Source organism: Nematolebias whitei, chromosome 16, assembly GCF_014905685.2.
Source record: "Nematolebias whitei isolate Nwh7 chromosome 16, NemWhi1, whole genome shotgun sequence".
Classification (NCBI taxonomy): domain Eukaryota; kingdom Metazoa; phylum Chordata; class Actinopteri; order Cyprinodontiformes; family Rivulidae; genus Nematolebias; species Nematolebias whitei.
Window position 1 is genome coordinate 25,497,654 of NC_056513.1, and position 23,727 is coordinate 25,521,380.

The window sequence follows — 23,727 nt, forward strand, 5'->3', positions numbered from 1 at the left end:
GAAATGTGGGCCGAACCCAGAAATGTGGGCCGAACCCAGAAATGTGGACCAAACCCAGAAATGTGGGCCGGTGTTGTGCCAAAAATAAATTGGCTGCCAAATGGTGGCCGTGGGAGCGTGCATGGGAGGACTTCAACAAGAATTTAACAAGATTAACACTTAAAAACATTTATTTGTTTGCTCAAAATTATAGCAAAGGTGTGTCTCAGTCTAACTTTAGCTTAATAAATGCACTTTGACGGTCAAATCAGCTGCATTTTCAAACGTTGATACGCGGAAACATGAGAACGCAAAGGGCGACTCGGTCCATTTCTTCGAAAGTTAACAAGATAACCACCTAAAACAATTATTAGCAATTAGCACAATGAAGCTGATTCGGTTGCTCCAGGCAGACGACAGTGGCAGGCTATGGCAAGCAGACTGTGTACCTATTACAAAGAGAGAATCGAGGGGCTGCAGGAAAGAGTCAGTGAGCTTGAAGAGGAAAACAAACAGCTGAAGGAGTCTGTGATGGAACAAGCTCGATACAAAAGGAGATGGAATTCGAGACTGAATGGCCGTACGGAAAAAGAGGGGGAAGATACCAGAGAGGAGGTCATTGGCATTTTGACGAGTGGTGCCCATCTCAGTGGATCAGCTTCGTGGGACAGTCGACACCGTACATCGCCTGGGAAGGAAGAGTGACCCCGCCACTTCAAACAACGCTCCGCGGTCAATAATAATCCAGTTCGTGGCAAGAACGGTTCAAGACGAGGTTTGGAAGAGATCCAAGGATGCCAGGGTCCGTCAGGAGAAGCGTATCCAGTTTAAAGAAGATTTCTCCAAAGAGGACAGGGAAGCTCGCAAGAAGTTGTGGCCGCTGGTACGAGATGCCAGACAGCGAGGGCAGAGAGCTTTCCTGAAGGAAGGATACGCTCTGATCAACAACCGGAGAGTCGACCCTTCATAGACACTCACTGAGCTTTTCACTCTGGATTTTATTCAGAGTGTTATTACTGATAAATTATCTCAATAATAGATGGTGTTTCACCTGATATGTCCTAAAAGTCAAATGCACCTTGTTATGATAGTAGATGGGACAAGATTTCTCATTCCTGCACATCTTATGATTCTGTGTTCTACCTCAAAAGTTTTTAGGTATATTATCTTTTATTTCTTTAAATGCTAGGGGGCTTAAAAACAATGTGAAACGAAAAACTGTTTTTCTTTTTTGTAAGCAGCAAAAAAGCTAATTGTGTTTTCCTACAAGAAACTCACTCTTGTGAAGATGATGTGAACTTTTGGAAGTTACAGTGGGGTGATTCTATTTTTGTCAGTCACGGGACGCCACACTCAGCGGGTGTTATGATTCTGTTTAACAGATTTCCAGGCAAAATTTTACATCATACTAGTGACACAAACGGGCACTGGCTGATGGTGATAACAGAAATTAATGATGAAAACTTTATTTTGGTGTGTGTTTATGGTTACAATGAAAGAGGCAAAAACAAAACTCTGATATCTGACTTATGTCAACATATTACAGATAGTATGCATTCTTACTCAACAGATAAAGTTATAGTTGGGGGTGATTTTAATTTGGTGCCCGATCCATGGTTAGACAGAAATCCACCTCAGGTCCACCGTCATAAATACGATGACCTGATTGTTCAATTAATGAATAGTGCAAATTTGATTGATTATTGGAGAGTTAAACATCCTGGGACTTGTCAGTTTTCCTGGTTTAATGCCTCTGGGGATGGTCTAGAATCGATTACTGGCTCATTTCTACTTCTTTGATAAATCATATTAATAAGTGTGAGATATCTGCTGCACCTTTAACTGATCATTGTGTTATTTCTCCATCTCTTCTATTTTCAAAGTCAGATCCAGGTCTAACTCGTGTTTGGAAATTCAATAATACTCTTTTGCAGAGTTCTGTTTTTGGTGAAGATGTCAGACAGCTGGTGGTGGAGGTCAATGCCTTGGAAGTGTCAGCTGTGAGTAAATGGGAATGGTTTAAATTTAAAATAAGGGAGCTGGCTATTGATACAAGTAAAAAACTGTCTAAACTGAAACAACAACAACAACTTAATATCATTACAAATATTAATAGTGTTAGTAAAAAGACGGATCTGTCACCTGAAGAACTTGTTGAACTAAATAAATTACAGAGTGAACTAGATAAATTATATGAAGAAAAAGCTAAAGGTGCTTTTATACGTTCTCGAGCTCGCTGGATTGAAGAAGGGGAGAAAAATACATCTTATTTTTTCAACCTGGAAAAACATAAGCAACTAAAAAAGAAGATCACTAAATTGAATATAAATGGATCTATTTCTGAAGATGAAACTCAGATTAATAGAGAATTACACAATTTTTACAGTAACTTATACAAATCCAACTACTCTGAGACAAACTGTTCAACATTTATAAACACCATAAGAGAATTCAATAAAGTAATTGATCTGGATTTTAAACAATTTATGGAAAAACAAATTGAACTTGAGGAGTTGGATAAGGTTATTTTGAAGAGGTCTACTGAGAAGTCGCCTGGCTTGGACGGGCTAACAACTGAATTTTATAGATTCTTTTGGAAAGAGATTAGAGCGATGCTTTATAAAGCTTTCTTAGACTGTATCTCATCAGGTAACCTCTCTAATACTATGAAACAAGGGATAATCACCTTAATCCCAAAACCTAATAAAGATGTGCAAATGCTGGATAACTGGAGACCCATCACTCTGCTGTGCACAGATTATAAAATTTTAGCTCATGTTTATGCTGATCGGCTGAACAGAGGACTTAAAGATATAATTGATGAAAGTCAATCAGAGAGAAATATACACAATCATATTAGACTGGTCCTTGATATGTTGGATTATTGTGACTGCCTTGATAATGATAGTCTGATCTTGTTTCTTGATTTTTTACAAGGCATTCGACACAATTGAACACGCTTTTTTGTTAGAGACTTTAAGGTTTTGGTGATTCATTTTGTGGATTAATTAGGATGTTTTATAATGATATCTATAGCTCAGTCTCTTTAAATCCAGGACTTCTAGATTTAAGATGCAGCGAGGCATTCGTCAGGGTTGTCCTATCTCCTCAAAATTGTTTATCTTGACTACTCAATTACTAGCTCTTCAAATTAATAGCAATCCTGAGTTAAAGGGAATTAACGTTTTTGATAGAGAATACAAGATTAGTCAATTTGCCGATGACACAGCATTGTTTTTAAAAAATGATTTAATGGTTGAAAGAGCCCTTAATACAATTTCATTATTCTCTAAGGCTTCAGGTCTAGGACTTAACATTAACAAATGTGAGATCCTTCCCATTCATAACTGTATTCATAAAAACATCCAGTCAATCAGAGTCGTACATGAAGTTAAATATTTGGGTGTAACATCTCAAACCGCTTAGTGGATATGAAACAAAGTCTCAGCCGTTGGTTGACAAGAGATCTGACTATTTTTGGAAGGAACCTGTTGACTAAAGCAGATGGCATTTCCAAGACTGTTTATCCACATCATTCTATGTATATATCACCACAAAACAGAAGAAAAGCCAACTCCATTATCTTCCAGTTTTTGTGGAAAAATAAGACTCATTATGTTAAAAGGTCCCAACTAGTTAAAAAACATGAGAATGGTGGTATTAATGCACTAGACTTTGAAGCAATGGTTGGTACATTTAGGACTAAATGGTTAAAAACCTTTTTACAACAACAAAATTCAATGTGGTTGTTCACATCCCTGCCTCCATTTTTAAGCAGCTGGGAGGAATTGACTTCCTTGCAAGGTGTGACTTTGAAGTGATGAAGATTCCAGTTAAATTATCAAACTTCCACAAACAAGTTCTTCAGTTCTGGAAAATGATATTTCACCATAATTTCTCACCTCATGGATCAACTTTGTGGAATAATAGAGCAATCACAGTGGGCAGAAAGTCAATATTTAGAAAAGACTGGTATGAAAAAGGCATCATTTTTGTAAAAGATATCTTGGATTGTAATGGAGACCTTTTAAATTTCTCATCTTTTGTTAGAAAATATAACCTTAGCTGCTGCCATAAAGATTTTATGAAGGTATGTAAAGCAATCCCTTTAGCCTTGATTCAGTTAGTTAAAAATATCATTATGTATTCAAAGGTGACCGTTTCGATGCCCACATTAAAACTAAATGATTGTAGTTTAGTTGATCTCAAATGTAATAAGATTATCAATGAATGCATGCGACAAAGGATTTACTATGATTATAACAAAGATTCATTCAAGAAACCTCCCAATATAAATCATAAAACCATAATGACTTCTACTTATTCGAAATTTGTCAAATGGCCTATATCTCCTAAAGTGAAAGAAAACCATTTTAAAATAATAAATAAGATCTATCCAGTAGCCATGCTTCTGCACAGAAGATTTAAATTTGAGGTGGATTTGTGTACCTTCTGTAAATCTGAAGATGAATCCCTTGAACATTTGTTTTTTTCATGTTAATACAAAGTTTCTGGACTGACATTACAAACTGGATTAATCTAAAACTTAGCATTCCTTCTTTTGATGCTGATGCCATTTTATTTCATATGGATAATTTAAGCTCAGCTTACTCTGATGCCATAAATATAGTCATACTTATAGCAAAGTACCACATTCACTGTAGTAAGTGGAGGGATAGTAAGCCTTCCTTCCCGTGTATTATGAACGAATTCAAGTCGTACTATTCTTCATCAAGTAGATTAAAAAACTGGAAAACTGCTAGAACCATTTCGCAACAGATATCTAAGAACTTGTTGTTTTAAGTTTCTCATATTGTCTTGCTCCTTTTAGTTTTCTTTCCCATATATTGCGTTTATTATATATGTATTTTTCAACTTTCATCATTTTGTAAACCCTCCCCCCAGCTTGTAAACTGACACCCTTCATGAGAGTTTGTGTATGTCTTTCTATTTTGTAGTGTTCTGTAGTTCTGTGTTTATTAATAAAAATTTTTTTTTACCTATTACATGACACAATGGCATGCTATACAGCTTGTTGCCATCTAGCGGCTGAAAATGGTAGTGTTCAATAATTTCAGTCAGAATGAATGAAAACGATCAAATCTCAGGCAAAAATTTGTTTATAAATATGAGAAAAAAATCCATAAATACGTCGCTTTGGTTCCAAGTTGCAGGGCATGTAAATTATGCAAAAAAACTGACTTATACAGTGAAAAATACGGAACTTTATTATGATACAAACTTATAGCCGATCATGTGACCACTAGTATTTACATTTTCATATTGCTGTCAGTTTTCCATTACATGGCAATTTACATAGGACTCGGTGATTATTTGCAAGTGCAAATAGAAACCGTAGCAGCTAGCTGTAGTCTTTGCACGTACTGTGGGGCATAAAGATATGATGATAAGTCTGCCACAATGATGTGCAACTGAAAGGGATGTAGAGGTTTATTAAACAGCATCTGCATGAAGTGCTGTGAAACTTTTGTGAGTTGTTTTCAGACAGCAGCAGTCTGCCCTGCTCAGCTCATCACTCTGGTCTAAATTAAACTTGTTCTCTGGACTGAATTGATTTTATTTACAGAAGAAAAGACATTAGTTGCTTAAAACTTTTCCACACAACCTCACTTTCAAAGATATAAACTGCAGGTTTAATCCTAATGAGGAAAAAGATGAGGGTTTTAATCTGTAATGGATTTATCAACAAAAAATATATATGATAAACGCAATATAAATAAATGTTACTTACGGTTCTCCTCCTCCGTGAAGTGCATCCTGTACTAATCGCTGTGTTGGGGAGATAAAAAGAGACGGGAATGAATGAAAATCTGCTCTTTGCTGCAGCTTCGAGTCTCATTGGAACATCTCTGTGCTGTTATTTAAATTAAAACATATTTTTCATGTGTTGCTTCCTGCACAGAAACAAAGTGTTGCAGGAGTACAGTTGAGTGAAGTCATGGCCCCCTACCCTTCGACCTCTGCTAGGTGACAAATAAGACCGCCGGGACAAGATGGGGCTACGAGGAGGTTTACCGCCAAAAACTGGATCCTGCTCAACAGCCACAAAGACCAGAGGCAACACACCAATAATCTTTAACAGACAGCAACGTTGACGCTGAGCTGAACACGTAAGCAGACGAACTCCTGACATGCTGTGAAAATGATCAGTCAACATGCTGATCCTTCTGATCAAACCACAAGACAACCAAGAATCAACTCACACTTTCCTTTTAAAGAGCATTTAGAATGTTCTCTGCACTCCATATATCATTTTGATGCTTACATGTTATGATAAAATGCAAGTTAGTCGTTATTGTCTGAAGTCGCAACAAATCCAGACATTTTTAAAGAGTCCAAAAAACAGCCCCAAACTTTATTGTTAACATTCTAACGAACAAACTTTTAAAATCATTCAGACATTTTTACCAAATCGGTGAAGTAAATCACAGATCTGAGGTAAAAATATTCTGCTTTAATCAACCAATCAGCTCTTTTTGCAACAAAAAGCAGAGAAGTCCAGAGAATAAATACAGTTAGGCGAGTCTGCATCACATTCTCCATCACCACATTCCAGCTTTACCTTCACCTTAGGGGACCTACATCCTGGATGTGATACAGTGTGAGCAGAAGTGGGAGAGCGTGGAGAGGAGAGGGGAGGGGAGGCAGTCTTAGGGGGAGACGAAGCAGGAGGAGCGATGAGTGGATCTGAGACGGGGCAGGACGTAGGCAGACGAGACAGACAGGGAGCCGAGTTCAAGGAGCGCGAGACGGAGGACTGTGAGAGAATGTCCGAGGAGGAGATGGAGGGAGGAGAGGAGACAGACGGACAGGGAGACGCTGCAGGAAGTGGAGATGCTGCGAACCGAGGGAGGGAGGGGGGGCGAGGGGAGGCGGGAGGACAGATGGGGATCATGCTGTGGTTATGCTGTGGCGACCGGGGGAAAGCAGATGATGATGATGGAGAAGGGGGAGGAAGAACAGAGGTGACAGGTGGCTGTGTGGATGTTGAGATTAGACCAGAGTGAGAGAACTGTGTTACAGAAGAGGACGACACTTCAGCCTGAGGAAGTAAAAAAACAACATTTGATGATCGTGAAGCCAGGACTGATGATGATGATGATGATAAGGCCTCAGAAGGAATGTGGAGGAAGAAAAGGCGGGAAAAAAAAAAAAGAGAAATAAAAAACTTCCTAATATCTAAAGAAACGTCATCATTCATACAGTGTAGGAAAAACTACACAGAATAATTACAAAAAACTATTTATATCACTGTATGTTGGTTATATTGAAATAAATTTTTTAGTTTTGCATATAGAATGCATAAAAGTAAAATAATATGAAATATTTTTAATTAATATATACATATATTACAAATAATGCTTCTAAATGACAATAAGAGTAGAAAAAATATCTCAATTCAACTAAAGAAAAGGCTCGTGTACAAACTGTGGTTGATTAGTAAATAGTATTAGGTATCTTAGAAAAATCGTAAACAGTAGGAATTAATTTTGGGTGATAACAATTCAGTCTTCTATCTAGAGATATTTCATGCGAGTCAAATGTCCGTTATAAAAATGTTTTAATCTACATCACTTCATGTGTGCCGTTGTGAAAATTGGTCAATAATAAGATAATCTGGTCGGCTTTTGTTCCCACTGCACATCTGTGTAGCTCCTTTATGTTTTTGTTTACTTATAATTTCCAGATTAACTGGTCAGTGAGAAAACAAAACAAAAATTCTCCTCAATATTCCTTCTGGGACTTTTCTAAATGTTCAAACTCAACACCATGCTCTACCTGCGGACTGAGTCTCTCATTTAAAACTCTTGTATCCTCCTCTTTGTCCTTTAGCTCTTCTTCCTCTTCCTCGATGAACAACTCTGTGTATCCCACTTCTTCTACAGAGGGTAGCCTCTGAGCATCAGCATCTTTATTCAAAGATGGCTCTCCCCACAAAACAGGCTGTGGCTTCACTGTTAGAGGTTTGTGAAACTGCACCTTTAATCGAACGCTGCCAGGTGAGTCATTAACTTCAGCTACTGTGGGCTTCTCTGCTGGTTGATGGGACTGTTGGTCTTTGTTCTGGTACCATTTGCTTTGAGATTCAGTGAGCTTGTCAGGTGGGGAATCTAACGAAAGTACTTTTGAAATGTCAACGTCTGCTCTGCTGGAACCACCCAGAACCATAAACAGATCGTCATATGGGTCTTTTACAAACAGTTCTATGTCAGGCATTGTGCTGCTTTTGTTTTCACAAGTATCTGAGTTATGTTGCTCTGGACAGTGTGTGGATGACTGCGCTGCTGCTGAGAACATTTTTGGCTTCTTGAATCCAAATCGGGCTGCTTCAGCAATATGTGACCCCCTGTCACTGTTACATTGAAGTGAAGCATCAGGCAGTGAGAAGGTGAATGAAGAATGATGGGCGGGTGGGGGAAGAGGAGGAGGTGGTGGTGGAGTAGGTTGTGAAAAAGTAAGCACAGCATGGGTGGGGTGTAAACCGGCTCGTCTCTCAGTGAAAGGTGCCGTTCTGGAAGACGCCTGACAGGAAGGGGTGAAGCCTTTTTGTGACGGAGCTGGCGAGCTTGGTGTTGGCTCTCGAGCCGTGAGGAAAGAGGAAAGATCAGTGGGGAGAGGGGGAGGTGTAGGTGGTACAGGGGTGGTGGTGACAGAGCGAGTGGGAGTGGATGCTGATGGATCCATGGTGAGCGACAGCCACTCGTTGGTGACAGCGTGAAGGTCAGGTCTCCTCAGAGACGGGTGAGGGGAAGGAAGGTCACGAGGGATGTGAGATGGGGGCAGGTGATAGACCGGCTCCAAGGAAGTAAAGTGAGAGACAAGTAACAGAAGGTGATAAATACAACCAGAACCAAAGAGTCAGAGTGTTGTAAGTGCATGAACTGGTCAGGGGGGGTTGATAGGTAGAAAATTATAAAAAAGCTAAAAGCTCTTTGTGGTTTAAGATTCAAAAACATTTTAGATCTTACATGTGACGGGCTAACAAACACTTCAGTTGAGCTTGAAGGGTGATGTGTTCTTGACTTTCTTACCTTGACTGATGTGGAGCTTGGGGTCCTGTTGCTATGGTAACCAAGAGGATCTATATGGTGGGTGGAGCTCTTGGACGGCGAGTGCTTGACAATGTCAACGTAGGACACGGGAAAGATGCCCTGTTTAGTTGTGCCGGGGATCTTCCCCTCATACCAGTTCTGATCCACCTGCCTCAACACGATCACTCTCTCGCCCTGCACACACCCAACCCCCACCCAACAGCAAGGCACTTTGAGCTTCAGCACACGGCTGTCGTGATAAACAAATACTAACAGCCCATAAAGGCTTGGTGAATTACTGTCTTTAAAATGTTGCTGTTCCATTTTTTGATGACTAAATAAATAAACATAAAAAATAAAAAAAATACAGAAGTTTTATTTTTAAAACATATTCAACCATGAACTGGCAACCTTTCTTAGTGACAGCTCCACAGTGGTGTCAGCATTGAAGTTGAAGCGTGCCACTGCCTCTCCGATTTCTCGGACATGTGCTGGTGGAGGAGGACGAATCGGCTGTTGCTTTTCTGAAGATGGTATCTTCTGGATGAGCAGCACATAAATGACAGTTAGGAAAGAGGATTTGCACAACTGAACTGAACAGTGCAACAAGAAGGTGAACATACTCATGGCGCGTGTAATAAAACCTTCAAAAAACCAGAGAGAAGCACGTTTACCTCTACGTACGCTATAGGGAATATCCCCACCCGTCCTCTGTGCTCTCCTTCATACCAGTTGTTATCTATTTGCCTGATGATGTTCACCTCATCGCCCTTTTTAAATGTCAACTCCCTGCAACAGACGTGTCACAGTGGTGTATTTCAAATCCAGCATAGTCACAAAAACAAAAAATGAAAACCACTCGGGCAGTTGTTCTAATATGTAGGAATCAGTAAAAAGCAAGCACAAAAGTAAAAATGAGCTGTGCCACTTTCTTAATACAAACATTTAAAGACTTGAAAAAGAAATGATTTAACGCCAACCACAGTGGTGAGTTAGAATGACATGGTTGTTTAAAATAATGCATATTACCTGCAAAATTAAAGTGTTTTAAAATCTGAAATAATTTTCCATGCAGTAAGGCACTGATATCTGTTAATATGTAGTTAAACAACCATGATTTTAAGCTTCTGGTTCTTGTTTGTGCATGCTAAATATATTGTACTTACTTAGTTGTTTGTGCCTTAAAATCATAAATGGCTCTTGCAGGCTGTTTCTGATAAAGGAAAAAGAACAGAGTAAGTTGTGCCATCTGTTTATGGGAGACCTGAGAGTAGTGAGAAAAAGAAAACATCAACAGGAATCACAAGGTTTGATACAACTGCCCGTTTAAATACTAAATTTTAGGGATGCACGATATAACTGGCATGGTATCGTATCGGCCGATATTAGCGATAAAGTTAAATATCGGACATCGACCATTCCATCAAAATAACTCACTGATATAAAAGGTGCTGTTTTTGTATGACAACCCAGTGACAAGGATGCCTGCAGCACCAGCACAACGTTATGACATCACGTGCGCCTACCTGGTCTGATCATGGCAGGAGAGGAAGAAGTGAAAATGTCGGCGGTGTGGAAGTTTTTTTAAAGTGTCGAAAACTGATAGTAGAACTACTATTTGCAATGACTGCTCAGAGTCAGTGATGTGAGGAGGAGCGAAAACAAAGTCGTAAAACATTTGGAACCTAATTAATCATCTCAAGAACTGTTAGAGTAAATGTCATGAATAAATTTGACATTAAATATAATCCAAGTTGAAGTGTTACATCATTTTCAGCTCCCTTTTTGGAATCTGCATTTGGTAGCAGGCCAAACTAACAAAGACCATGCAGAATAATGTAGTAGTTTAATTCCACAGCAGAGAAAGCTATGTAGTCTCTGTAAGCAGGTCTAGGGAAAAAACATCAGTGTTGGTATCAGTCAAATAAGTTGTAACATTTTGGCATATCGGTAGTCCTCTCTCAAGATAAATATTGCTGGGCAATTATTTGTCTCAGAAATTACTGCGATAAACAATAATATTGTTTGAAATTTGACAATAATTAGTAATTACTGTCAAATTTAAGAAGAAATGTTGGTAACTTGCTTTGCTTTTTGACCACCAGATGGCAGTATAAGACTGTTTGAACAGAAGGATGGATAGTGAGGGAGTGAACAGCGTGTCTCTTTAAGAAAAATGGGAGGGAGCCCCCTTGACGTGACATGGGCTGTCTCTTCTTCCTGTATTTCGGTTCTCAATATGGCGGACGCTCGGTGTAGTTTGAACGCTTTAGCATAGCATTTCTCACACAAAGCTTTTAATTTAAAAAAAAATCAGTAAACAAGTTCTCAGCTTCTTTTTGCAGAGAAAAACAACTTTTTACACGAAGGCATGGGTTTCAACTGTGAATTTTGGAGCTTCAACAAGATGGAGGTTTTCTTCCCGAGGTCGGCCTGTTAGCTTAGCTTCTCAGCTTAGCTGCTTTTAACGATCCAAAAATGCAATTTTGGATGGGTAAAGAAAAGAGAAAAAAGAGAAAGGGAGGAGTCAGTGAAGAGCACCAGAGTTGAGCCTTTTGTCATCCAGTGTCTTCAGTAGAAAGAGAGAGACATGAAGAAATGATAAAGCCGATAAATGAAAACGAGGCCAATAATTTTCATCATGCGATTAACTGATTTATTGTATATAGCGACAGGCCTACATGCAATAGCATATCAAACAAAATCCTATATCGTGCATCCCTAATACATTTGTGCCTTATTAAAGACTTGTGAATAAACTCCATTGTGCTGTGCCATTAGGAGATATTTGCCTTGTGATCACCATTCAGTCTGATAATTTTTGTGCCACACCAGTTTTATGCTGGAAACACTAGTGTTAGTTTCTGTAAAGTACCTCTCTGTCAGGAGTTGGTCTTCTGCTCTGTGGAGTGTGGCGTCCATCCATGGTGGAATAACTCCTCGACACATCCTGGTCTGTGGTTGAAAAGAGGTGGCAAGCGTTACGACATTAACAACGTTTAAATCACCTGTGATTCAAAAACGGGATCTGGGAAAGCACTGATGATGCGGAAATTATTTCAGTCCAATGGAGAAATGAGGGAATGAAAGCTTGGGTGGAAAACGGTGCATTTTATTTCCTTTTTATAGGGAAAAAATATCAAAACAAAGAGACTAAACTTATCCAAAAATGACACGGGCAAACACATGCAAAACTATAAAAAAGCTGGAAGACCAAATAAAACAAGGAAAAAACCCACAAATGGTATAAAGACTATAAATCTAACTTTAATACAAACAATGCAGCCATTAATATTCGATAAAGTAGAATGTTATTTACAAATATTTACTTCAACCCACACCTGTTTATTAGAAAAAAAAACCTTATAATTCAAATCTATTTAAATGTAACTAATATATTAATAAATACACAAAAATATAAAAAAACTACATTTTTATTAGCACAAGAAAAATCTTTTAAGTTTTTACAAATATGAAACTCTCGAGTCTCAAGAGAATATTTCCTTGCAGCATAACTTACTACAAAAACACACAATCAACACTCGTACTAATTTTAAAAGCCAAACGAGGGTTCTTTTTTTTGGCCAAACCCAACACATCTGGGTACAAACTCCTGTTCTCCAGTGTGGGAGTAAAGCCTGTTTAATCCTCATAAATCAGTAAAAAAAAAATCACGACCGCAGCTTTGCAATTTTTAAATGTTTCTTGGATATGAACTTGGTTGCAGAGAATCCCTATTTTTTAATTCAAGCTGCAATCAGACTGATTTACGATACAATCTCTAAGGTTTACTTCTCAGAACAGTTTCAGAACTAACAGATCTTCAGCTCTTGTCCAAATTGCATTTCTGTAAACAAAAACTGTTGCTTTGTCTCCACAACAACTAAAAGTGTCCAATTCAACAGTTAAATTTCACGTGGCTTTCAGCCAGATTCAGTAATTTATGTAATATTTCAAATATACCAGTAGCACACATTAACAGAGACTTTAGTTTCACTGGAGGAAACATGCTTTAGTCAAATTGTACTTGAGAATTTAATCAATTTTAAGCTCTTGATCAATGTCATACAAATAAAGAAAGCCAAATAATGATAATGGAAGTGAACAAATAAAATGACTTGGGCTACAAGTGCAGACAAAACTAAAAGACACACAGTATAAGAAAATATACACGGTTGCTTTTCTGTTTTAGAGCCCAGCTTATATCATCAACCTGTACTCGTCTTAAATATTTATAACACTAAACGACAAGCATAATCTGTAAAAAGAAATTGTTCAAAAAGCACCAATTAATTTTAAAATAGAATAATCTATATAATAGAGGACTAAATCCTAAATTTGGTCTGCTCTGAAAACAGTGAAGAACACGTGTACACATGTACAAATGTTGAAAACTGTTATTTTATTCTGATGGATGCTCAATTATAAAATGTTATTTTATTGTTAAACTGTAAACGTGTTCTCAGTCGAGCTCTAATTGAAACTATAAAGTTTGTTGTGTGCATGAGCATGTGTGTTAAACTTCTTTGATGGTGCTTTTGACAACAATATAAAGTGTTTGTGTATATTAAATATGAGGTAAGGCATGTGTGTTAGCTCCACCTGAATAACAGAGACCATTTCCATTGCCCTGCTCTTCTCCATATTCATTATTGTTTGAGGCCTCCGAATATCGTCCGTAGCAGGCACTGACTGGTGACTGTAACCGTGGTGACTGGAAGCCTGGTGTTGAGGGTTCTCTTCTATATGAAGCACAACCAGTAGGGCTTCCATCAGGGTAAACAGATGCAGAAGAATTACCTCTGTGCCAGCAACCCCTTGTCACTCGCAAAGAGGAACTTCTTTCAGGCACACTTGGCAGCAGCTCAGCCAATATTCTTCTCAAAATGCTATCATCAGGTGGTCTAGAGCTTCTGTGGCCTCTCTCTGCTTGAATGTGCTCATAAATGTCTCTCAAGGCTGCATCTAGGGCTTCATAAATGGCCTGTTTAGACTTGGGTCTGCTATCTAGACCTCCACCAGCACTGCTTCTTTTAGAGGTAGGTGATGATCCCTTTTTCCTACGAAAAGGCACTGGGCTGACCAAGAAGGCCAGCTTGGACATTGCTTGTTGGGATGGCGATGTCTGGTTTTGAGAATGGCTACTGTGACTCTGCTGTGAAGATCTCTGGTGCTCTTGTCGCGCTCGTTCTCTCTCATGGCGAAGCATGGTTGTAAAGCGGGTGTATGAGGCAGGGCAGCGGCCTTTGCAAGTGCTAATAAGGTGGCGGTGCTGGTAGCCTTGACTCTGTCCTAGACTTTGGTGGCCAGGATGGTGGTGATGATGGTGGTGGTGGTGATGACGAAGGTGGTGATGGTGGAGGGTAGAAGACCCATAAAGGCTCTCGGATGAAGTTAGTGAGCAATGGTCAAATTCACTCTCACTGCAAAATGAAGAGCCCTCCACCTGAATGAAATCACTGAGGTCGGATGCAATAGCATCCTGTTCACTGTCAGAATAGTCTGGATTGGCTTGTGGACCTAGAGGAACAGGAGGAGTGGGAAAGGACTGGCCAGGCTCTGGCCCAACACGAGGCTGGCCTTCAGGTGGACTTCGAGGTATGTGATCCATGCTTTGAGGTACAGTCCTGTTTCCATTGTTGTCTTCCTCCAACAATGATTCTACAGAAAAACGGCGTTTTGAAAAACTGGATGTCCCACCACCACCACTGCTGGCACGAGATGATGAGCCGCCTGGTGTAGTGGTGCCTGAAGGTACCTCGCCATCACCCAAGTTAGGCATGGATTTGGACTTCTGAATTAGACGCTCATATTCAGAAATACGATTTGGCACCATATCCCTTGGCACGTCCACACCCCAGGAGGGTGTCCAAGGAGAGAGACGATGGTGATGTAGATGAGGCTGGCGCTCTAGATCCAGGATCCGAGCACGGACAGAACGGATGACTTCAGATGGGATTAGATGAGCTCGATCAATCTGGTGCATCTTCCGATAAAGCTGGAGAAAGCCTGGAGAATCGTGAGCACGTCGCCGATGGAGACGAGGCAACGACTGAATGGAAGCTGAAACAGTCACAGGATTCCCATCACACACCAGCGATCCAGCACTTTCTGATCGAGTGGCATTTTGACCACCTGGGCCAGAATGCCCATCATTAAGTAAGTCATCACAACTACGTGATTTGAGCTTCTCAGAGGGTGGCACCTCCTCCGCACTGCTCCATGTCTCAGCATCTTGGCTTTTTGTCTGCCAACTGTTTGTACAACAGACAGACTGCTTCGACGAAGAGCTGCCTTCCTTGGTGGCATCCTCATGAACACGATCAAAGCCAGAAGGGATGGGAGGAAGTGAAGTACTGTCGTAACGGCCTAGGGTGGACATATTGTTTGAATAAATGTTGCATGCGTCCCCACCTTTCAGATGTCCCATAAGAGCAGCGTGGCAAGAGAGAAGGAGGAAAGCAAGTTAAGCAATAAAACCAAGCAATAGAGTGGAAGTGCTGGGGAAAGGAAAAATAAACAGGTGAGAAAAGCTTGATTAAAAAAAAATATATATTTATAGGCTAAATGGACTGTACTTGTATAGCACCTTTCTATCTTATCAAGATACTCAAAGTGCTTTACACTACAATCCATGTCCTCATTTACCCATTCATAGAGTACTCTACTTGGTTTATACAAAGCTAATCTGAATCTATGTGCTTTATCACATTCATACACTGATGGGACACACATTGGAGGGGTTCAGTGTCTTGTCCAGGGACACTTCAACATGTGACTGCTGGTGGAATCAAACCCCCAACTCTCCCATTGGAGGACAACTGCTCTAACCACTCAGCCACATTTGCCCCAATTTTTATATTTATTTTTTTTATTTAGACATCAGACAGATAAGATATTGGGAAAACACAACGAAATCTGTGAAGTTCTGGTGATAAGTACAGTATACATGTATGTCTGTGTTAAAAATATAAAGAAACTCAGAGAGAACAAAATACATCAAGTAAGAAAAATGGTTTCTGTGAGTTGGAATACCTTTGGGCCTAGAGGGTGAGGATGGTGAGGAACGAAAGACGGGTTTCTTTAGGCTGATGCTGGTTCTGTTTGAATCCACTGGTTTAGGAGAAGTTGCAGCTCTGCTCTGAGACTGAGCATTGCCTTGGGAACTCGAAGGCTCAGACTTCCGTCTTTTCCTGTAGTCGCTGGCAGCACTACAGCAAACAATATAAACATTGGTCTCAGATGTTGTCATGATACTCAATTAATAAATACAACCTAAAAAAAGCCACTTGTTTAAAACAATGACATATATTTTTTGTTTTGGAAATATGTAGTTTTCACAACTGTTTATGGACATAATGGATGTTAGAACCATCAATATTACAACAACTTTGAATATGTCTAATATGTTTTCCAGACTATTTTAATTAACATTTTATCTCTAGTGTAACCTCAACTGTTTTCAAAAACAAACCCTTTTCTTTCAGAACAAACACACTTAATGTCACTGAAATGAATTACATGGCCTTTTCATCACATCCCTATTCAGCCCTTTTTGTGCACTGAGGAAAATGCGACTGAATAAGGAGGGCAGCAGTGAAAGGAAGAGGGACCACAGGAGGGAGAGTGGGGGTTGTGGGGGAGACAGGAGGTGAATGGCAGAATCAATAGCCTTGCTGCGTTCATTTATTCTGGTTCAGGTCAAAGAGAAAAGCATCTTGACATCAATTACTAAAGCAAATACAGAGTAACGCTAATCCCAGCAAATGATCATTAACAGCATACGCCAGAAATTAGCTCCAAACACAAGGTGCACAAGAGAGTTCTGCCACAGTGCTGAATCACAACAACGAGGGATGCTGTAGAATGGCTGGGGGAGGGGGATGAGGGGGAGGTGGGGTGATGCAGTGTAAAATAAAAAAGAAACCGCAGTTACCTTGCAGGTCTGTCCAAAGTCTTGTCAGCAGGAGCAATGTGGAGGGACGTCTGAAACAGGACAGAAAACAAAAGCGAAAACTGAGCTCTGCGTGAACAAAGACTTGAGGCAGAGCAGCTTACAAAGCACCAGCTTGCAAGCGGTTTTTGCTGTGCCACAGCTAAAACACTCCCCCAGCAAAATGTGGGAGGGAGGCTGGTTCCACATGGCACACCTGACCAAGGCAGGACCTACAGATGAAGAATAATTTCAGTGTTTTGGTTTCCCTAGAGTTGTACTGAAGAATGATGGCAAAGGTGAAATAGACAAATGTACGAGCTTTTCTCAAGGGGGCAAATGTTGTGCTGCAAAACCTGGGCTGGATCACCTGGAATGGGTGTTAATGGTAAATGGACTGTACTTATTTAGCAACTTTCTATCTTATCAAGATACTCAAAGCGCTTTACACTGTGCCCTCATTTACTCATACATACAGCACTCTACTAGATCTCTACAAAGCTAATTGAACAAATCATTCTAAAGAGACTAATCAGAGCTTTATCACATTCATACACTGATGGGACACACATCAGAGGCAATGAGGGGTTCAGTGTCTTGCCCATGGACACTTCAGCATGTGACTGCTGGTGGAATCAAACCCCCAACTCTTGCATTGGAGAACGACTGTTCTTACCACTCGGCCACAGCCGCTTGGATAAAGAGTTCTCAATCATCTTAAATGGGGTGTAACAGTGGGCAGCACAGTGGTGCAGTTGGTAAAGCTGCCGCCTCTGAGTGAGAAGGTTGCTGCATTGAATCCTGGCTGGAGGGGCTTCTGTGTGGAGTTTGCATGTTCTCTCCGTGCATGCCTGGGTTTTGTACCAGTTTCCTCCCACAGACCAAAAACATGCATGTTAGGCTGATTGGTGCAACTGGTTGTGTGTCTAGTTTGTCTCTATGTGCCTCTGTGATGGACTTTTGAGCTGTGCAAGGTGAACCCGCCTCTCGCAAAATAATTGCTGGCGATAGACACCAGACAATCAGAAGATAGTCTTTCAGTCCTAAACAAACAAACAGTATTTCCAAAACAATCTCATGTATCTTTAAGGAATAGTTGGCGTGTTGCTCTGACCTCGCACTGTGTTGTTGGTAATGTTACAACCATTTTAAGCAAACATCCAAACACTACAGGAGTTGACTCGTGTTATTGGTTAGAGACCATGTGTAATCAGAAACACTTAACAGACCATGAAGTTGGGATTACCTCAATGCGCTGGCGACTTGAGATGTCTGGATTATAATCCAGCCGTTTTTTAGGAGGCTTCAGCCCCAAGCAGCAGCAGTGAGCAGGAGAGGGAGAAGAGGAGGAGGAGGAAGGTGAAGATGAGGTGAAGCAGTGGTGACATCATGGGGAAAAAACAAAACAAAAAAACGGAAGCATGTGGAGAGAGTGACACCTGTTAGAGAATCTGAGTAACCAAAGATGGACAAAATCAAAACTGCACTGTCACGCTGGACAAATGTGCATTCACTAGATACGCACCAGCACACATTTACAAGCTAAGATCTACGCATACACTACTTATCAGCTGTTTAAAGTAAAAACAAAAAGCACGTATACGTGATAAAATTAAACAAACTAGAAGCTGCAAAACCTAAAATAAAATAGGTACAATACTTTGACCTTTCTACTTAAACACACACACACACGTACATCCAAGTGCCACGAACATGCAGAGTGTAAGAAGCAGCTGTATGCGGAGAGCCAAGTGAAGTACAACCTGCAGTGTTTATATGAGAATGCATTAAGATGTTAAATGTTCAGTGCCCTGAGATGACTTCTGTTGTGACTCGGTGCTATATAAATAAACTGAATTGAATTAAATCCAACATTTTACCAATGCTCATGAACAAATAGTTGAAAAATACTGTTATTGTGATGCCAAAATCTTTTCGAGAATCACTCAAAGCATGTATGAAACCATCATCCCTAAGGGCTTATTGAATTACGTAAAGCATTTCAGGTAGAAATCTTCATACACAGCTGAACAAGTGGCTTTGAGAACACAAGCGTACAGTGCCAGGTCCTTGTGTGAAACTTTAACCTGAACATTTCAAGACCAACATCACCTGCTGCCATGCACTGGAGGCATGTTGGAGACAGAGGTATGTCCTTGTGACTCGATAAATCAGTCAGTTCGAGGTAATTTAATCTCACTTACAGTATGTAGCTAAACAACCGTCTGCACCCCAAAAGTCCAGCAGAGGGCACTACAGTATATAACTTAAACTGAGTATTTCTTACTATTAACAAATGTCAAAAGAAAAATACTAGCAGGCATAAATACATATTCAAACAAGTTAAACAAAACGTAGGGGAACAAGTACATGTATCAAAGTAGTTAAAAAATCAACACAAACAACAATAGTATGATGAAGAGCAAAGAATATTCTATCAGTGAAAAATTAATCTGCATTTGGATCACAACTGAGGATTTCCTTTAGTTGGCAGAATGACTGACTTGTGCAGTTTGACAGATTGGAGGCAGCTTTATCTTAAACATGCACAAGCATTGGTTTTTAAACAGCCTCTTCATGTTTAATGAAGATGATGCAGTAGTTTAAATTAAGAGACGTTTCCAGGCTTTTTAGGGGATCTTTTAGTGCCTGCTAGTAGCTGGACAAAGAACGTAATAAACAAATAAATAAATAGAAACAAACAGGCATATCTCTGCCTGCCACCCTGGTGTGTGTGTGTGTGTGTTCGTGCGTGCGCGGGGGGAGGGAATCACTGCACCAAACAAGTACCACATGCCCAAACAACTAGCCCAACCAGTCTAATAGTGGATGCATATCAAAAAGCATCAAGTGTGGGTGGAGACAGTGGGTGTATGTCTATAGCAAAGTTGTGGTTGGGGAAGTCGCTGAGCCCTGACTTACCGGACGCCCAAACTCCAGCTCGGAAAAGAACTTATACCAAGGCTCGTTCTCTAAATCTATGTCATCATTGGTCTGGGAAAGCATGATAGAGACAGAAGGCAACAGAAAGAAAGAAGAAATGAAGTGTGGAGTGTGAGGGGAGGGAGTTATACACGAACAGAGACATGGACCTCATGGTTAGGAATGGGCAAAGAAAAACTGGCGTAGGGTGAACCAGGATGAAGATGTAGACTGGCTCAGGTGAACTTTTGTGAACTCAGGTGAACTTTTCAGGTCGACTTTGTTTAAAAAGTCTTCAGTTGATTCAAAATGGTGCAGCCAGAGTCTTAACTGGAGTTAGTAGGAGAGATCATATTTCTCCAGTTTTAGCTTCTCTCCATTGGCTCCCTGTTAAATTCAGAATAGAATTCAAAATCTTACTTCTAACCTACAAAGCTCTCAACAACCTAGCTCCTTCTTATTTTACAGATCTTATTGTTCCATATTTTCCTAACAGAGCACTTTGCTCTCAGACTGCAGGTTTACTTGTGGTTCCTAGAGTTTCCAAAAGCAGAATGGGAGGAAGATCTTTCAGTTATCAGGCTCCTCTCTTGTGGAACCAACTTCCAGTTTCTGTCCGTGAGGCTGACACATTGTCCAGTTTAAAGACTGGGCTTAACACTTTTCTTTTTTATAAATTTTATAGTTGGAAACGGCTTATTATGCTACCATAGGCTTAGACTACTAGAGAACAAATTGACAATTTCCTTAAATTAATTGCTAAAATTAAATAGTTTTCATTTGATATTATTTCTATCTTAACATGATTCTCGACCTGCCATTGTGTATCTGTTCCTCTCAAACCCTGCCGGTCGAAGCAGATGCCGCTTGTCCTGAGTCTGGTTCTGTTAAAGGTTTCTCCCTCATGAGGGAGTTTTTCCTTTCCACTGTCGCCTTCATGCTTGCTCAAAATGAGAGTGTGATGAAGTTAAACTCAAAGCAGTCTGCTCCTCAGATAAATAATGTTATTAACTTACTTTTTGTGTGCATGAATGTTTCTGTTCAGTGCCCCGAGATGACTTCTGTTGTGACTTAGCGTTATACAAATAAAATGAATTTAATTGAACTTAAATTCTACTGCAAAACAGTTTTGTTCCTTCTCGTCTCACGTTTACAGAACACATGCAGGTGAAAGTGTGGCTTCACCGTCAGCCTGTCAAGTGCCGTAAACTATCCTATAGCAGAGCTCAAGCTACAAAAGCAAAGATTTTCACTATACATTTTCAAAATATAAGAGTTCAGGAATGTTAAGGTTTCAGGTATAAGAAGTGTCTTTTACAGTCCTGCGTTATCAAATGTTAAATACGAACGTCAGAGTAAAATTCTTGGCTGCAACACGGTTCTGTCTGCTCTTTCTAACCTTATTCCCACATGAAAATGTGAGTCTTTAGGCCGAATGAAACATGGGCAGGAGATGCTTTGCAGGTGTTGTAGCTACAGTTACATCTCCCTTTCTAAAAAGAGAATTTATATTTCAGAAAGATGAGTCACCTAGTTAAAAAAGAGAGGCCTGGGGTTGAGATTGCCAGTAACACAAATAAAACACAGATACTTCGAAACAAGAGAGACAGAAACATAATTTTGTTTTTTTTTAAGGTTTAGAATTGCCCACAAAAATGATGAACAAAGGTGGCACTTTGTTTTTGCAGCATGATGGAGAAAAAGCCCCTGAAAGACAGGAGATAAAACCAATGTGCACACTGTGTACAGCTTTCTCTTTTTATTGCTTCTATCAGGAGCTGACTCGTGCATTATTGCCCCAGGAGTGCTCTTTGCAGACGTTAAACCAAATGTCAAACCCTTACAAGGAAAAAAAAACACCCAAAAACCTACTCCTTTTGAGTCTTTTAAAACAGTCCTCATCTGTGGCACATTTCTCATTTTAACATTAATTTTTAAGACCTTTCATTGTAACACCCCCTACCCCACTTTAGACAATAATAAGCTTTGCTGTCTGCTCTGTCATTCGCAGCACACGAGTTAAAAGCTGGCACCGTTGCTAGGGGATGTTGTAATGGAAACAATTGCTTTTGACTCCCACATTGGCATTAAAAGCCCAGTTTGACATAAACAAACAGAAATCTATTGAAAACCCATAATATAACAAAAACCCATAATAAAGCCCATAATATAACAAAACCCATAATAAAACCTATAATATAACAAAAACCCATAATATAACAAACCGTACGAACTAACAAACATGTCAACCGCATAATTAAGTAGGAAAAATAAATAGTTTGTGATGAATCAGTTAAATCTGAACCCTAACTTCAAAAGCATTTTGCATATACTGGTAAAGCTGTTTCTCTTTAGAAAATAATATATTATTTAAAACCAGTGTTAATAATTTAGTGAAAATAAAAATAAAAAACAGAAAAAAATGACATCAGTTATGCGGTGTGATAAAAACAAAAAAACAAACAAAAAAAACTGTGTGAAGTCAGAAAAATAAGCTATTTTTAATAGATCAAAAAAAGAAGTTGGAAATTAAAAACTACTCACTGGTCTTTCATGCTCCAAAATAGAAGACTTGCCAGGCTCATACTCAAAAATACTCTTAGGCTCTGCGCGATACTTTCGTGTGTCCACTTTCCTGTCTGGAGGACCCCATTCATTCCTGAAGGGGAAAACAAACAACACAAAAACTCCTTAGAAAATTACGGTACTTGTCTCACACACGCACGCACACACACACACACACTGTAAAACAATCGGTATGCTGATGTCCACAGTCACTGAGTGATTTGAATAGTGAATATTTGTAGTTGTTGAGATGAGTGTTTTTCTAGACTGCAATTTAACTGGGAATGCAAGTAGCTCTAAAAGATTTTAGTGCAAGTTATTCAAGTTGAGTAGGAGTTACAGTCTGAATAAAACAGTGAAACATGGTGGTGGTATCATGGTTTGGGCTTGTTTTGCTGCATCTGGGACAGAACAGCTTGCCATCATTGATGAAACAATGAATTCTGAATTATGTCAGATTATAGAATTAAATCAAATTATACAACCATATATATATATCAGAATCAGAATCAGAATCAGTTTATTATTGCCATGTCAATGAACGAGGTTCACAAAATAGAAATTTGCTTCGACATAAGGTGCGAATAGTAATAAAGTAAAATAAAGTAAAACTAAAGTAAAAATGAAGTAAAAATGAGAACATTACATAAGACCTGTGTACACCCACAAATAAAGTAAAATTAAAAACATAACATAACCATATGTACACCCATACAATAGAAAACAATAAAAAAGCATAGAAAACAGTACAGATGGAGTATTCAGTTATAATACAGATGTAATGTGACCAAAGCAGAAGTTATGAGGTAGCATTATGAGTGTTCAGGAGTCCAACAGCAGAGGGGAAGAAACTGTTCTTATGGCGGGAGGTTCTGGTCCGAATGGACCGAAGCCTCCTGCCTGAGGGGAGTGGTTCAAACAGTCTGTGTGCAGGGTGAGCAGGGTCAGCTGTGATCAGACCTGCTCGCCTCACAGTCCTGGAGACGTACAGGTCGTGGAGGGATGGAAGGCTGCAGCCGATAACCTTCTCAGCTGAGCGCACAACGCGCTGCAGTCTGAGTCTGTCCCTGGCAGTGGCCCCGGCGTACCACACCGTGATGGAGGAGCTGAGGATGGACTCAATGATGGCCGTGTAGAACTGCACCATCAGCTTGGCCGGCAGCTTGGCCTTCTTCAGCTGTCGCAGGAAGTACAGTCTCTGCTGGGCCTTCTTGATGAGGGAGCTGATGGTCAGCTCCCACTTGAGGTCCTGGGTGATGGTGGTGCCGAGGAACC

At 39.9% G+C, this 23,727-nt stretch overlaps 1 protein-coding gene across 1 annotated transcript in view; it reads right to left on the bottom strand.

Annotated features, from left to right (window-relative positions):
- Window positions 1-23,727, bottom strand: part of sorbs2a (sorbin and SH3 domain containing 2a) — a 112,301-nt gene that overhangs the window by 5,178 nt on the left and 83,396 nt on the right. The window contains exons 14-25 of the mRNA XM_037689834.1: window positions 22,432-22,546; window positions 19,888-19,959; window positions 18,212-18,268; window positions 16,969-17,018; window positions 16,068-16,243; window positions 13,635-15,446; window positions 11,908-11,987; window positions 10,199-10,245; window positions 9,707-9,821; window positions 9,444-9,572; window positions 9,033-9,227; window positions 5,732-5,769 (exon numbers count right to left, since the gene is read on the bottom strand). Coding sequence (XP_037545762.1) covers window positions 5,732-5,769; window positions 9,033-9,227; window positions 9,444-9,572; window positions 9,707-9,821; window positions 10,199-10,245; window positions 11,908-11,987; window positions 13,635-15,446; window positions 16,068-16,243; window positions 16,969-17,018; window positions 18,212-18,268; window positions 19,888-19,959; window positions 22,432-22,546 — 2,886 coding nt within the window. The remainder of the gene's footprint in view (window positions 1-5,731; window positions 5,770-9,032; window positions 9,228-9,443; window positions 9,573-9,706; window positions 9,822-10,198; window positions 10,246-11,907; window positions 11,988-13,634; window positions 15,447-16,067; window positions 16,244-16,968; window positions 17,019-18,211; window positions 18,269-19,887; window positions 19,960-22,431; window positions 22,547-23,727) is intronic.